Source organism: Branchiostoma lanceolatum, chromosome 3, assembly GCF_035083965.1.
Source record: "Branchiostoma lanceolatum isolate klBraLanc5 chromosome 3, klBraLanc5.hap2, whole genome shotgun sequence".
NCBI lineage: Eukaryota > Metazoa > Chordata > Leptocardii > Amphioxiformes > Branchiostomatidae > Branchiostoma > Branchiostoma lanceolatum.
This window is the reverse complement of record NC_089724.1, coordinates 20,942,437-20,957,396: the sequence shown is the minus strand read 5'-3', so window position 1 is coordinate 20,957,396 and position 14,960 is coordinate 20,942,437. Positions and strand designations below refer to the sequence as shown.

Here is a 14,960-nt window from a genome sequence, read left to right as displayed (position 1 = left end):
GTAAAGATATACCCTGCAACTAAAACAGCAAGCTAACATGCTGACCCATGTGCCACTACGCACTACATGGGTCTGAATGAACAAACTGATGTATTAGATAAGTAGCTCAAGCTTGAGGACTGGATTTGTCTGACACATGCATTATGTCTTCCAGATCCGTAACAAGCACTGGAGCCTTGTGATGACCGGTATTGTGCCCTCAGACGAAGGGTTCTACACCTGCATCATCAAGAACGCCTATGGCAGTATCAACCACACCTACGAGTTGGATGTCATAGGTAAAGGCTTCAGGATATCAGTCATGCTACAAAACTCTGCAATGCTTCCTCTTGTTTAGTCTAGGAAATGGGAAAAACTTGTAATAAGCCAATAAACAGTCAGGAAGTCCAAGGTCTGGGTTAGCTGCTGTGCATGTGGTTTGGATTAATGCACTTATATCTCATAAGGGATGGGGGTTTGATGTGCAGATATCCTTTTTAGGAGATGAGTGACACGACACATGAGTGTCAGGTGTAGGTTGATATTCCAGCGTAGGTGTATAGTCAAAAGCCTACTTGTCCTGTGCTCTGATTAATAAGTACGTAGTAGCAGTGAGGAACTGAGGTGCTAAGGTAAGAAGCAGTGGAGATGGAAGCTGGCCAACAGAAATTGAATAGAAGGAGCTTGAGTTAGAACCTGACAAGTCAGGTCTGTCTTAATTCAAATTCATTGGTCCTCTAGACAAGTAGTCATCTTGAGATGCTCCCTGTCTTTGATCTGACTCCTGAGACAGACAGAAGGACACTCCATGATCAGGACCAGATGATGAAGTCAACAATGAAGTTATTCCTTAGAACACAGTCACAGTCAGCAAGGGTGCAAATTTAATGTAGCCTGAGGGAGTCTTTCATCCAAAAGGTTTACATTTGAAACAGTTGTTTATTGAAGTACCGGTTGTCCAAGAAATGGGCCTAACAAACTAAAATACAACTACAAGAGTGATATTTGGTCAGATCAGTCACCTCAAACATGAAGCATACATATATTTTCTGAGCCTCAGTAGTAGCAAACCATGAGCAGCCTTAATGTTTAGACCAACTAAACAAATTATTTGAAGCAAGTGCTGACCTAGAAGTGAGAACGTTTAGTCAAAAGTTTGTTGCCTGTATGTATGTCCAGTACAAGAGATGGCAATTCAAAAACCTTTTTTTCCTGGACTTCCAGTGTTTCTATCCAGAAATAATGCCAACAGTGAAGCCTTGTAAGTTGTAACCCAATAAATGAATAAATGCTGAAATACCTTCCTTGGACTTCACCCCCAAACCCTATAGATAGGTACAGGAAGGAAGAATGAGTAAGAGGCCATGCGTAAAATTGATCTATTTCTCGATCAACACAAAATTAACCCGAGAAGCCTGAAAATTCAGTCTGTCTGAAATAAAAAAAAGGTTGGATGGCTTAAACTTTGTCCACATGATTGACATAAAAATCACACAGTCTCATTCCATGTGGAAGCTGGTTGTCTTTCCTGGGATGTTTGACCTCTTTGACCTTCAACAGGAAGGAACAGGAAGCTAGATGTGAAATCGAACCTTCCCCATAGAATTTGGGTCCTGTCACTCAACTGGCAGTAGTCATTTATACCTAGCCTAAATTTCTAGTTTACTTCTGGGAAGGTTTGTTGAAAGCAGACTTAAGCTCTTATTTATTAGAAACTCAGCCTGAGGAGAAGCCATTACCAGGCATATCTGAAGGAGACAGTGGTTTAGGGAAGCGAATCTTCAGTTGTAGACGTAGCCATTCAAGGAGGTTGTTAGAGAGGTTCATTTGTAGTTCATTGTATGAGTTTGATGCCCTTCTCCTCCTAACTGTAAGTCTGGTCTAAGTGCCACATGATACCGGAAGCACAGGGTCAGGGCATCCAAAAAAGTTGTGACCCTTCTGGAGGGCCAGAGGGGAGGGGAGCCGGATGTCACCTCCTTTCAAACACAAACACAAAAGAAACAGCCAAATCCCTTAATTGGATTGTATTTGTAGAAACTCTGGGACTGGTTTTCAGTAGGGCAAGAGCTGGCGGAACAAGTGGAAAGTAACTGCCACCTTAAAGAGCAACTTACTTCTCAGCTTAGGTTGCCATCATGGTCTGATACCTCCTTCTTGTTCATAGCTTTTACGCTGCATCATGTAATAGCCAACACTGAAAGCCCTCTGGAAATGGGTGTGGCATTTGATAGGTGCTTCTTCTTTGCCCTGAAGGAAACTACTGTTGTGTATGATTAAGTTGACCTTATGTTATCACCTGACTCATAGATGTGGTTGCTGGTAGGCTGTTATGTCCCCTGGCAGTTTTTTTCAGGAGTTTGTCTTTTTCCTGTCAAGTGGTCTCTGACAGGCTGTACCAGTTACTATTCTTGCAGTGATGTGCCCATTTCAGACATACTAAGGGATGTGCCAAATGACAGTTACTCAATACTAAGGGATGTACTGTATTATGTTTGGCCCGAATGTAGTTCCCAACCATTTTTCGCCTGGCATCATGTGGCAGTATGATGAATTTGCTACAAGGTCGGGAAGGAAGGAAGGAAACCTCGATTATTCAGGCGCTATGACCTCCTATGTTTACCTTGGCCTAGCTATGTTGTCTCTGAATTCCTCCTTTATCTACTACTATCTTCCTAGACATGCAGAAGAGACAGTCTAGGTGTTAAAAGTTATACACTTTTTATTAATGTCTTCCTGTGCCCTACTTACGTGATGAGCGGATTACCTTCTGACCAATTACTGGACGTCAGCTGTGTTGCCATGATTTACCAGAGGTTTACTTCCTCAGAAGATCAGAGGCAAATTTGTGGCTCTAAGTTGACACTGGGGGGAATGTATGCCACCAAAGGCTTCAGGACTGGTACAGTGTATCAAGTAAGATTAGGAAAAAATCCCAGTGTGTCAAGTTGACCCTATGAGTCCAAATTAGCTCTTCCTTTCCTTCAGATGCTCCTGGAGAAAGCATGCATGCATACTTATTAAACAGAAATGATGATTTGTGAAAAAACTTAATCCCTACCTGTTGATAACCTGAAAAGAATGCAAGTTTCAGTAAATACTATTTTTTATAATGAGAAAGGGATAACTGTTGGGGAAACAAGGTCAGAAAAGTAAACAAGAAGTTAGCGTGACTTGCAGTGTCTCTGGAGTCTACAACAATCCCTCACCCCCCACATTGAAGCCTTGTAGTATCAGCTCAAATGTCCTGGTTTACATTCTTGGTCACTCTACAGGAAGGAGAAAGACTCTCCTTATCAAATCCTAGTGTTTGGGTTTGGTCCTATTCTAGCGCAAACTGATTTAGTTCAAAGGGCTTGTAATCCTATTGTGAAACTTTTACCCGTAATGTTGAGTTTAGTTTTTGAAATTCTACATGTGCACTGGTGTGCTAGTAACAAGGATATATCTATCAGCAACATAGAATGGCACCAAACTTGCAACACAAGTTGGCGTGTGCGGAAGTACCTCATTGATAAGATTGCAGAACACCAAATAGCTTGAACTCCGGAAGGTCAGGACTTCCCATGACTGAAGGGGAGTAGAATAAAGTAAATGGGAACAGCAACACTTTATGTTCTTTTTCTCTCTTCTCGTGGCAGAGCGATCACCAAGCCGACCGATCCTGGCCCCTGGACTGCCCCAGAACCAGACTGTTGTGGTGGGGAGTACAGTGGACTTCCAGTGTAAGGTCTTCAGTGATGCACAGCCCCACATTCAGTGGCTTAAGCACTACGAAGTGAACGGAAGCTATGTGGATGCCAACGGCAAACCCCACGTCAGAGTACTGAAGGTATGTCCCCACACACATAACAAATGGACACTCTACCACACAGGGCAATAAGGAAACACACGGTCTTATGAAATCATTAATACAGGGCAACACAGATATTAAAGAAGAATGAACTACATCGATTTCAATGAACTGATGTTTCAACTAACCTCAGTGAAAAAGCAACGAAAAACTCACACTATTCTGAAAGAAAAGCTTCGGTGACGGGTTCGCAGATTTGTGTGGTGAATTGGAAAAGTAAGTTTGGCTTTTGCTTGGTGATGGAAAAGCAAGGAAATTGCGTGGCAACCGTTGATATTTGTTTTAAAAGAACACCTTCTTTGTGTCGTCATGTTCTTCCAGAGCTCCAGCATGGACTTTTCAGATACGGATACCATTCCTATTGATGATGTGAGTGGAACGGTGACGGATTAAAACTTTCCCCTTGGAATTTTGTGGTGACAATGCATTGAGAACCTCAGCTCAAAACCAGTACTGAGGCAAACTGAAAAAAATTTCAATGGAATTAGTTCAACATTTCTGTGAGAAGTTGCCTAAGTACATAAAGAGCTGAGAGTTGAAATGCTACAGGCGGGAAACCTAAGGTGGTGGGTCGAGCAATCTTGTTAAGCAAAGTATGTTTAATTCTGAATGTGTTATACTTGTCCAGACTTCTGGAATAGGTAAGACAGATGCGGCAGAAAAGCTGATAATAAGGAACGTGGAGGAATCGGATGCAGGGAAATACACTTGCCGCGCTGAGAGTTACCTAGGAAGCGTCAATCAGAGTGCTTGGTTATTTGTTTTCAAAGGTAAAAGTTTGTAACTGGGAGAGGGTAGAGTAAGAGGCTAAGCAGGAGGCCATGCTGCAGAAGTCCACATTCTTTAATTTGATGAAATTCTAACAGTGGAAGATGACAAGTCTGCCTCTCTTTGCCCCATCTATTTCTGATGATCTAGTCGGCAGCGTGGCCTCCTGCGTGCCTCAGCAGACGCAAAAATACACTCCACACAACACACACCAAAACTGTAAAACTAAACGGTGGTGTTTTAATTTCCCCTCCATCCAGACAGCGGATGTGAATAACACAAAGCAAGACCTGGAGAAGCTGGTCCTAAGGAATGTTACTGAGGAGGATGCGGGACAGTATACTTGCTTGGCGGGGAACTCTATAGGCTTTTCCTATAACTCTGCTTGGCTGACTATTATACCAGGTTCGTAGGCAGCACAATCGGATAAAGCACTAGATGTGTTAGCCACAGATTCTAACTAGGGACGTTTGTAGGAGGAACTAGAGAATGGGTGTATTTTCATTTTGTTGCATGAGATGGATGACTGATCTCTTCACTCTCTCTGCTTATCTTCATCACTCACATGTTTCTACTGCATCATACTAACACGGCGGTGAAGCTAATTCTCACATTATGATTTGCTTACCTTCTTCATACACTAACCAGACAAGACATTATTACCCAACAGCCTTCCACCAATCATCATCCAACCATCATTCATTTATTCATCCATCCATTTATTCATCCATTCATATCATTTTCATGCTGTGTTATGTTTGACTCTAGTCCAGAATGCCATCTTCATTTCGCCCCCTCGCTTTCATAATTAGTTACTGTGCATTCATTGCTTATTAGCCATCACTAATGCAGTAAAAATTACTGCTGTGTGCATAACATGATTTTCTGAAAAGCCATTTGTAGTTTTTATCCCCTTGAGCTTTGGCTGAGCTTTCATGCTACTACTGTATGAAAGAACGTTGATAATATCTAATGTATTTCATATTTTGATTCAGTCTCAAAAAATTTGTCTGTGATAGTTAGGAGTTGTAAAGTAAAGTCTGTTGTTGTCGTTTTTTTGTGTACATTTCAAAGTTGTTAACGTGCCACTCTTTTAATTGTATCATCTCATATCTAAGCCCTAGTATCTAAATGCACATGTATAGATAAAGGTGCAACATATCCAAGTTTGTAGAATTTGCTATTGGATCATTTATTTACTTATGTCCGTTCAAGCTTTGTTAAGTAGAATTGTAATGACCCAAACCCTGGTAAGCTACAACCCAGCATGTTCATTGCTCCAGAATATCCCACGCCCCCGACAGTGGAGACCAGAAAGCCTGTCCAGCCTGACAAGTACGACATTGCGGCAGAGATCGCCGTCTACTCCGTGGGTGGTGTTTTCCTCCTCACCATCTTTGCCTTCGTGGCCATCTACTACTTCCGCTTCAAGAGGAAACAGGTGCCCAAGACCAACGAACCACCGCTCTGCCAGCTGAAGAAACCCTTACACTTAAAAAGACAGGTGAGAAAATAGTACTTTGTGTCAAGTCAATGCAGGAGAACTCAGAGGAGGCCAACTGGTTTCCAACTGTAGGTGATTAACTTTTCCCCTGGCCTGTCAATTGCTAGACCCCATTTGCACACATAGCCCTATGAGCAAGACAGTTTCTGAATATCAGTGTGGCGCAACAGAACTTGGGAAAGGGTGTTAGGAGTGGCCGACTAGAGGTAGTGATAGGTTACATGTGCAGATGGCGAGTTAAAAGTTATTCCTGTCTTGTTCCTTACTGCGGCATGGATTCACCAGCAAAGGAAGACTGTTTCAAAGAGGCCTAGATTCATTAGGAATAACCTAGACTTAAAACGACAGGTAATGCTGTTACTGTTGTGTCCCAGATCTTCTTCTATTTGTCCTGTGGTTGTCGTCTTGTCTACCTCGTTGTCATGCAGGCGTTCACTGTCTCTGAAATACATGTTTATGTTAAAACCAACTCAATCATAAAATTCAAAAGAAATTAACATAGCTTTGAAAACTTTTCTACAGCATTGTCTGGTTTAACCCTAGATTGGTGGGCTTGTTATAAGTTATAGTAAACATGTTCTGATAATACCAATGTGACAATCACCTGTCACATTGCTGTGCTACACCAACTGCCTTCTTACATGTGAATGCTCGTTGTACTTTTTGTAAAATGGTGTCTCTCTTTGTTAGCTTCCTCTTGAACTCCTGAAGGTCAGTCTTTTCTGTCTCTTGTTCTGTCCGTCATTTGTCTTGATAATCATTTTTGTGACCCTCATCTCTGTCTGTCTGTCTGTTTTTTTTTTGGTTTTTTTTAACCTTTCTTTCATGTACTTAGAATCATTCACTTTTTCCCAGTGATAGTAGTCCATTAAACTTGCAGGAAAAGCCTCTCCAGTTTGGAACAAACTCATAATATATTCTTAACTTGCAGGTATCACTAGAGTCGTCTTCATCTATCAACTCAAACGCACCGCTGGTGAGATTACGAAGTACAAGACTGTCCTCATCACTAGGCGGTGTCACAGAGTATGAGCTGCCTCTCGATCCTGACTGGGAGTTTCCAAGAGACAGGTGAGCTGCTTAGGATATGTTTTTATATATTTAAAAATCTTGAGGTATTAGCCCACTAAAAGGAAGTGTCAATGAGCTAAGGTGTCATTGTGTTTTCAAAGGTTGATGGCTGAATGGCTGATCTCATGGACGTTTTTGTATTCCCTTGTCCGATGATGATAACAAAACATGTAAGACAGTTATGCAGGCTTTCCTCAAGGCCCACCTTATTTTACACCGCCCTGCCTTAATTGTCTTCCTTAAAGAGGTACAAATACCACAGACATGACAGCATCATGCCTGGTTACTTAACAAAGCTGCCCAAAGTACTTAAGATGAGACATTAAGTCCTGTCATTAGGAAAGATAAAGGATGTAACAAAATCGTCAAGGTTTACAACTCTAGAAACACTCCGAGAACAATAGCTGATGTGTTTTTCCTGCTTACCTTTAAGTCGAGAGGAAAACATCTGAAATGAGCCGTGCAAGAATCTCACGTTAATTGGCTACCTTGTCCAAAAAAAAGAAGGAATGAGAAAAACAATGACATGGCTGTCTGCATATGTTGGAAATTGTTGCATTACTTATAATGCATGAACCTCAACAATGGAGGATTGAAGTTTCTCTCTCGGTATGGTGGATGAGTAAAATGTCTGACTGAGCAGACACAAAAGTATTGAGCAAAGATCACACATTCACATTGTGAAGCACATTAGTGACAGCCGGGTGGTAACAATGATTGTGTTGTTTAGTCAGTTCAGTTCTAACTACCCAGTAATCGTGCTCAGATAGTGTAAGTTTTGCATGCATACCTGGGTTGACCTTGTGTTCCTCGGGGTATCTTTGCCCGACCTTAACATGACCTAGACAGGTGGAAGATGATACCACACAAAGGCGCAACTATGGAGTAAAATTACCTTAATAATGACAATTGCATGTTTACCTGCCAGCAAAATTCCTTCCAAGGGCAGAAGCCAAAAGACTAGCAGTGAAGGAGGATTTGTGCACATTAAACGCAGTAAATGTTAAGGTGTTCAGCAAACAAAACAAATTAGAGTCAATGATCTCAGTAATGTAAAAAACACAGAATGTTTCCTTTGCTTTATTTAGTATAGTTTGTTTCATTCTTTGATCTAATCTGTTAGTGTTCCGCCCTGTAAGTAAATGTATAACTCAAAGTTGGCAGCACCCGTTTGACAGTCTATGCGTCAGAAGAATGTGATCCTGTCATAAACGAGTGTTTCTACTGGCTCATTAAACCACCCAGAACAGGTGAAACAATCGTCTCATGAAAGATCCTGATTGTTCTGTGTCCCCGCCACCATGTGAAAGTGTGTAAGGTCTGTCCTTGTCTGCCAGCTCACCCAATTGTCACATTATGACGCTTGACCTGCGCCAGTATGGGTCACCTCTGGAATTTTCCTTGAAGCAAAAACAATACGACAGGCAGTCGTAAACACATCAGTTGTAAAGGCCCTCTGAAAAATATACTGCCAGCTTTGGTAGAGTCATTAAGAAACATCTGGGCACTTTGAATGCCTTGTTAATGAGGTGATTAGAAGGGAAAGGGTACAATCAGCTGTAAGTCTTAGGGAGACAAGTTGCCGTGGTGTCCCTAGTGTGGCACACCCCTCCCCAATATTGTTCTCGCCTGAGAAAGTAAACAGGGAAGTGTGGCTGTTACTTCTGGTCTTTAAAATGCAGCTTAAGTGAAGAAGAAACAGATTTAAGACTATGCTCAATAGCGTATTAAAGTTGAAAAAGAAAGACAACATTTGGAATTAAGATGCTTAGTACGTAACTTCCCCATGTCTATAGAAAAGGGTAGTCTCTTAAGGGCAAAAATATATACATAACAACATATATCAGGAAAATGTTGACATGGAAGGAATGAGCAGATGAGTGGAACAACTGTTTGAACACCTTTAACTTTAATTTTGTCATGTCAGTGCAGTTTGAAGTGTATAGAGATTTGCCTGAACTTGAAGTAACTGTCCACATCTTTGCTTGCAGATTACATCTTGGTAAACCCCTTGGGGAGGGCTGCTTTGGTCAGGTGGTGATGGCTGATGCTGTGGGCATCATTGAGAAGGAGACTGTCACCACTGTAGCTGTAAAGATGCTCAAAGGTAAGGGAGAATCCATTGTGGTAGTTAAGTGTGGTGGATCTGTTCACTTCACAAGTGCCAACGCTGTCCACAAGGTTAAAGAGCTAACAAGATGGGTACATGTTACGTGCATGTGGCTCCTTTGTTGGCTAACCGATCCCTGAAGCTGCTTCAGTGACATGCTGATCCCTGGAATAGCATCAGATACCACTGCGAAAGGCCATGTAACTAAACTCCCCAGCTTTGATATGAAGTCAGGAGTGGGAGAAAGTGTCAAATTCCAGGAATCCCACAGCGCCCTCCTGTTTGTAGACCAAAATAAGTTGGGTTGCTCCCCTGTGGGGGCACCCAGATGTGGCTGAGAATGCTGTAAATATTCGCTGTTTACACTGTTTTTGGTGTAAACATTCCCAGCATACGGAGCTGTGTGTCATGAGAGAAGGCCTGGTGTGCCAGGACACAGCTGCTCCGTCTACCCATTTTGCTGCCCCAATAGATACATCCACATCATAGCACACATTATCATAAATTACACTATTATTCATTTGTTGAGTGAAATATGGAGAAAGCAAGTTTTGAAAGTGGAAAAAGAGGCTTTATAAGGGCAGTTTTCATAACAATTCTCGTTTTACTTCATTGTAATTTTGTGATGTCCACGTCAAGACATATTTCAGTTCCCTCAGTAGTAAGAACACTTTAACAGTAACATCCTATTTTTCAAAACATGTGTCAAACTTGATATGTACCACCGCTTGACTGACCATGTTGTGTGGTTCCCCCAACAGAGGACGCGACGGAGCGTGAGCTTGCCGACCTGGTGTCTGAGATGGAGACGATGAAGAGGATCGGCAAGCACAAGAACATCATCAACCTGCTGGGCTGCTGCACACAGGACGGTACGACACTCCTTTTCACTCATCCAGCCACTTCTAGCCACCTAATGGTGACATGAGTGTTTTGTAGCTTGATGAGAACATTTGATACCTGGACGTACACGTCAAGTGAGTGTTTTGGAACCCCTTAAAACAACAGGCAGTACTAAAGGATTATAAGACGAGGTACAAAGGAAGGTGTTAATTTCTATACTTAAGTACTGTTCATGATGATAAGTTTTGGAAGGGCCATTAACCACCCTTATACAAGAAAGCTTTGGCAATGTTGAATAGGCAAAATAATGTTGGTTGTAGGCGTAACGACAAATTATTTGTTTTTCTCCAGGTCCCCTGTTTGTAATTGTGGAGTACGCAGAGCACGGTAACCTGCGTGACTTCCTGCGGTCCAGGAGACCGCCCAGTATGGACTACTACAAAATGGCGGTAGAGTGTGACAAGCCGCTCACCCACAAAGACCTGGTGTCCTTTGCCTACCAGATAGGCAGAGGGATGGAGTTCCTGCATTCGAAAAAGGTGAGAAGATATTCCATCTGGAAACAGAAATAGAAGTGAAGAATTGTATTTTGGAACATATTACTTCTAAATGATGCAGCTGTGATAGTGTTGCAAAGGGTAGTGTTGAGTTTGGGGTAACAGAAATAAATCAGGCTTTCCTGTGAATGGCAATTCACAACCAGTATATGTCATGGGATGAGAAGGTGTCTATGCAGTGTAATCGTTTTGAAAGCAGTTACAGCCAGGTGTGGACAGGTTTTGGAACACAAATAAGTCTTACCAAACATCAGGGTCAAATTATAGGGTTTAGAGTTTCCTCATATTACAAAGGGGTTGAAATGTCACCCACCAAAGTAGATAATTATAGACTCTGAAAAGCAATTGGGAAAGGTTATTGTCATGCTAACATAAGGTATTCTTTCATCAACAACTTTCCCTCCCCCCTTACAAACCTACTGCCAACAAAGAGGACATAAGCTGGTTTTTTTTTAAGTATCTGTATATATATCTGTTGGATGTTACAGATATTGATGAAAATGATAGTGTTGACTGGTATTTAGGAGAAAACAAAGTTTGGTAACAACTGTTGTTTTGTTTCACCACAGTGTATACATCGAGACTTGGCAGCGAGAAATGTCTTAGTTGCCGACGGGAACGTGATGAAGATTGCTGACTTTGGCCTGGCGAGGGACATCCACAACATGGACTACTATAAGAAAACCACAAATGTAAGACTTTTGCTGCAAACTCTGCAAGAAATGAGCAGGAAGATGGGTATCTTTTCTTGAAAGAGGAAGAGTTTTGCAAAGCAGAGAAAAAAAACATGAAGAAGAATTGCACTAGTAGCTGCTGAGGTGCAGCGACTCGTGACATTTGTTGCTTAGAACAGCTTACAAAACAGTCCCACCTCTTATTATGGTTTTTAAGTGTGCCATGTTGGATGATGTTTTCGTGTGGCTTATGCAGACTTACATGAAGATTATGGGCTTTAGTATCATTTTGGCTTCTATTCTTGACATAAATTAGCTGAAGAGATTGCCTTTCCCGACAACTGCTGCACCAGAAACAAATTGTTGACAGTAATTTATCACACAGAACGAGCATAGGAAAGTGTTTCATGAGTGTTACCAGCTTGAGTAGGATCAAAGCATGGATCAACCTAGTCAACTGCCTGTGAAATCATATTTCTGGAGAGTCCCAGACAAAGCTGCGGCCTGTCACTGTTCCAGCATGGCCTGTGGGTCTTCATTAGCATTGCAAATGTGCGAGTGCGGAATGTAGCAGTCCTGCAGGTCAGGCCTGGGGGATGTGTAGCCAGCCAGGTGAACAATCTGCTCAGACAGTTGGGGCAGGCTGCTGCAGTGACCCATTGAATTACACAGAATTGGAATATACATGTATTTGGTTCATATATGTGTGTGTGGTTATCATAGATAACATAGACTTCATAAAGTATATTTGAGAATGGAAATGTGTGGGTAAACTTTCAGATGAATATGAATACCCCACCTTAACATGTATATAGGGACTCTGTTCAAAGAGACCATTCATTATGTTAGGTGTTAAGGTCCGAGTGGTTCTTTTTGTCCATAACTGTTCAGTGCATTTCGTAATGTCAGATTTGCTTCGTTAGTTTTTTGCACACATGGTATGAACTTGACGACGCAAAACAAACTCTCACAGTCTTGCTGCAGAACATAGGTGAAATTCATGTTGCATCCTGTAGCACAGTTCTGAGTTTTCCTTCTTTTTCCAGGGTCGCCTCCCGGTGAAGTGGATGCCGCCAGAGGCACTGTTTGACAGGGTGTACACTACACAGAGTGATGTGTAAGTAGTCAGTCTCACAATATCATGCTTCTCTGTTTATGTTGAGGTATGTTGTTTAGCTTGATAGCACGCCTGGGCGAAAGCTCATCTCCTTGCTATGAATGTAAAGTAAACAATAAAAGGGGAGAACTGAGGGGTATCTTTATGGAGGAGCCTTTTGATAGTTTTTGGGAAAAGTTTTGGCCTTAGTCCCATCAGGGCAAAAGTCTCATTTTATGACATGCTACTGATGACATACATGCTAAAAACTTCTGTAGAGCCATCCCATAGTCAGAAATGTACCAAGAGTAGTGGTCTTCTGACATGTAAAAATGTCAATAATTAAAAAATGTTAGGTGTTTCCATAGTATCATAGTACATGTATGTTATGATCTCAGGGTCAGCCAGCCACAGTGTTTGAACTCTCCATGGGTGAATCTCATGTCTGGGAGACACATGGGAGAACATAACTTATATTCAGGCACCAGAGTACAAATTCACGCATTCAAAATAGCTCCAGCTCAATGTCTTCTATCCTGGTAGTCAAATAAACTGAGCTTAGACAAATAAGCTGACTACACTCCAGCTAGGCAGGAATGTATCATGCGCTGTGGGGGAAGGGGGGTTATATTTCATCTTTCTTGCATCTTTGAAGTTAGTAATCTGCACCTTAATATACTGTTTGTTTATTATACTTGTGTAAGCCATTGCCATTTTTGTATGGCCAAACTTTTTGAGAATGTGCAGAAATTATTTTTAGTAATCAGCAAGCCTCTCTAAAGAAGGTTTTGGAATTTCATAAAGTACACAGTCCATGTAGCTGTTGGCTTCAGTTCTAACATGCTTTGCGAAGGATGTGCCTGAGTGATCAAGTTGCAAGTGTGGGAAACTAGTAGTATGATGGTGTCCTGATTGACAGAAACTATTGTGTGGTTGAGAGTGAACCCAAACTGTTTCCAGTTCTCAGCGTAACAGAAACATGTCAAGCACACATTTTTTGTGGTTTATCTAACAGGGCATGTTTACCATTCCTTGTTGTAACAAATCAATGTCACACATGAAGACAAGAGAAGGAGAGAGAAATGTAGAACCTACCATTTTTATGGCAAAATATGTGGTGATGTCTTACGTACAATTGTGAGGGACATCTATAACATGTAAAAAATACATGTAGTATGAATGATTGAAAGCCACATAGTTATCAAACTTACATGTAGCTACACTGAGAAAACATCTTAGCAGAAACACAACTTTTGACAAGAAAAGCAACATTAAAAACAACAGAAAAGTACACGCATCGTTGTACAATGTTAAAGAATGAACACCTGTATTATGAAGTGAAACACAAAAGAGTAGAGCAGCCAGCATGCTGTTAGAGCCTGAGGCACTTCAGCGGTAGGAAGCTTGCAGGGTCTGATGGCTGACATTAAGTGGCGTCTGCAGGTACCAGACCTGAGTAGTCTGGCCAGGTGAGAATGATGTCACCTAATCCAGGTAATTACCAAGACGCGATGGGAAACAAACAAAGTCCCTGTTTTGTATACAGTCTGATGCACCCCCCTCCCACCCATGCATGAGATGGAAGATGAGTCAAAGTATGTGGACCAGCAGTCTCTCACTACACTTGGGGCTGAGACAAGACTGTAACCCAAGACTGTACTGAAATGTAGGGAAACAAATGTTAGGGATGGGTTACAAGCAACACAAAACAATAAACTAGGGAAGAGATACTGGTTAGAAGTGAGGGAAAGTCAAAACAACAATGCACAGGAAGTAGTCTTAAGTCAGAGGATGGTCGCAGAGGCCTAAATGAGTTCTGTTGATGCTTGACCAATGATGTGTCTTTGTTCCAGGTGGGCATTCGGAGTGCTGCTGTGGGAGATCATGACGTTAGGTGGCGGCCCCTACCCTGGCATCCCCGTTGAGGAACTCTTCAAACTGCTTAAGGAAGGACACAGGATGGAGAGGCCACAGAACTGCTCGGCTGAAATGTAATTATTCTTTACTCTTGATATAAGACACAGATTTCTAGTGTTCAGCTCAAGTTGCAGAAAAGGCAAGTTTTCAATTTAAACCGTAATATCTTACACAGAAAAAACTTGTCATGTCTATCAAGTGGTGATACCTTGTGTTCATACCTATCACAACTAATGTGAACTTAATCTGGTAAGGACCCTACAGAAATACATGTGTTAATGCCATTGTGTAGAGATGATATGTGTGACCCTGTGTGTGGAGATGATGTGTGTGACCCTGTGTGTGGAGATGATGTGTGTGACCCTGTGTGTAGAGATGATGTGTGTGACCCTGTGTGTAGAGATGATGTGTGTGACCCTGTGTGTAGAGATGATGTGTGTGACCCTGTGTGTAGAGATGATGTGTGTGACCCTGTGTGTAGAGATGATGTGTGTGACCCTGTGTAGAGATGATGTGTGTGACCCTGTGTGTAGAGATGATGTGTGTGACCCTGTGTGTAGAGATGATGTGTGTGACCCTGTGTGTAGA

The 14,960-nt window shown here is 41.9% G+C and overlaps 1 protein-coding gene across 9 annotated transcripts in view; it reads left to right on the top strand.

Annotated features, from left to right (window-relative positions):
- LOC136430974 (fibroblast growth factor receptor 2-like) overlaps positions 1-14,960 on the top strand; it is a 76,370-nt gene that overhangs the window by 57,934 nt on the left and 3,476 nt on the right. For 6 of the 9 annotated variants that reach the window (XM_066422111.1, XM_066422114.1, XM_066422108.1 and 3 more), the window contains 12 exons: positions 155-278; positions 3,621-3,811; positions 4,154-4,201; positions 4,861-5,005; positions 5,884-6,104; positions 7,036-7,175; positions 9,167-9,282; positions 10,047-10,157; positions 10,480-10,667; positions 11,255-11,377; positions 12,406-12,476; positions 14,309-14,446. In XM_066422111.1, coding sequence (XP_066278208.1) covers positions 155-278; positions 3,621-3,811; positions 4,154-4,201; positions 4,861-5,005; positions 5,884-6,104; positions 7,036-7,175; positions 9,167-9,282; positions 10,047-10,157; positions 10,480-10,667; positions 11,255-11,377; positions 12,406-12,476; positions 14,309-14,446 — 1,616 coding nt within the window. Of the gene's footprint in view, positions 1-154; positions 279-3,620; positions 3,812-4,153; positions 4,202-4,460; positions 4,603-4,860; positions 5,006-5,883; positions 6,105-7,035; positions 7,176-9,166; positions 9,283-10,046; positions 10,158-10,479; positions 10,668-11,254; positions 11,378-12,405; positions 12,477-14,308; positions 14,447-14,960 lie in introns of all 9 variants that reach the window. The other 3 variants (XM_066422113.1, XM_066422115.1, XM_066422116.1) reach the window with 3 other exon arrangements.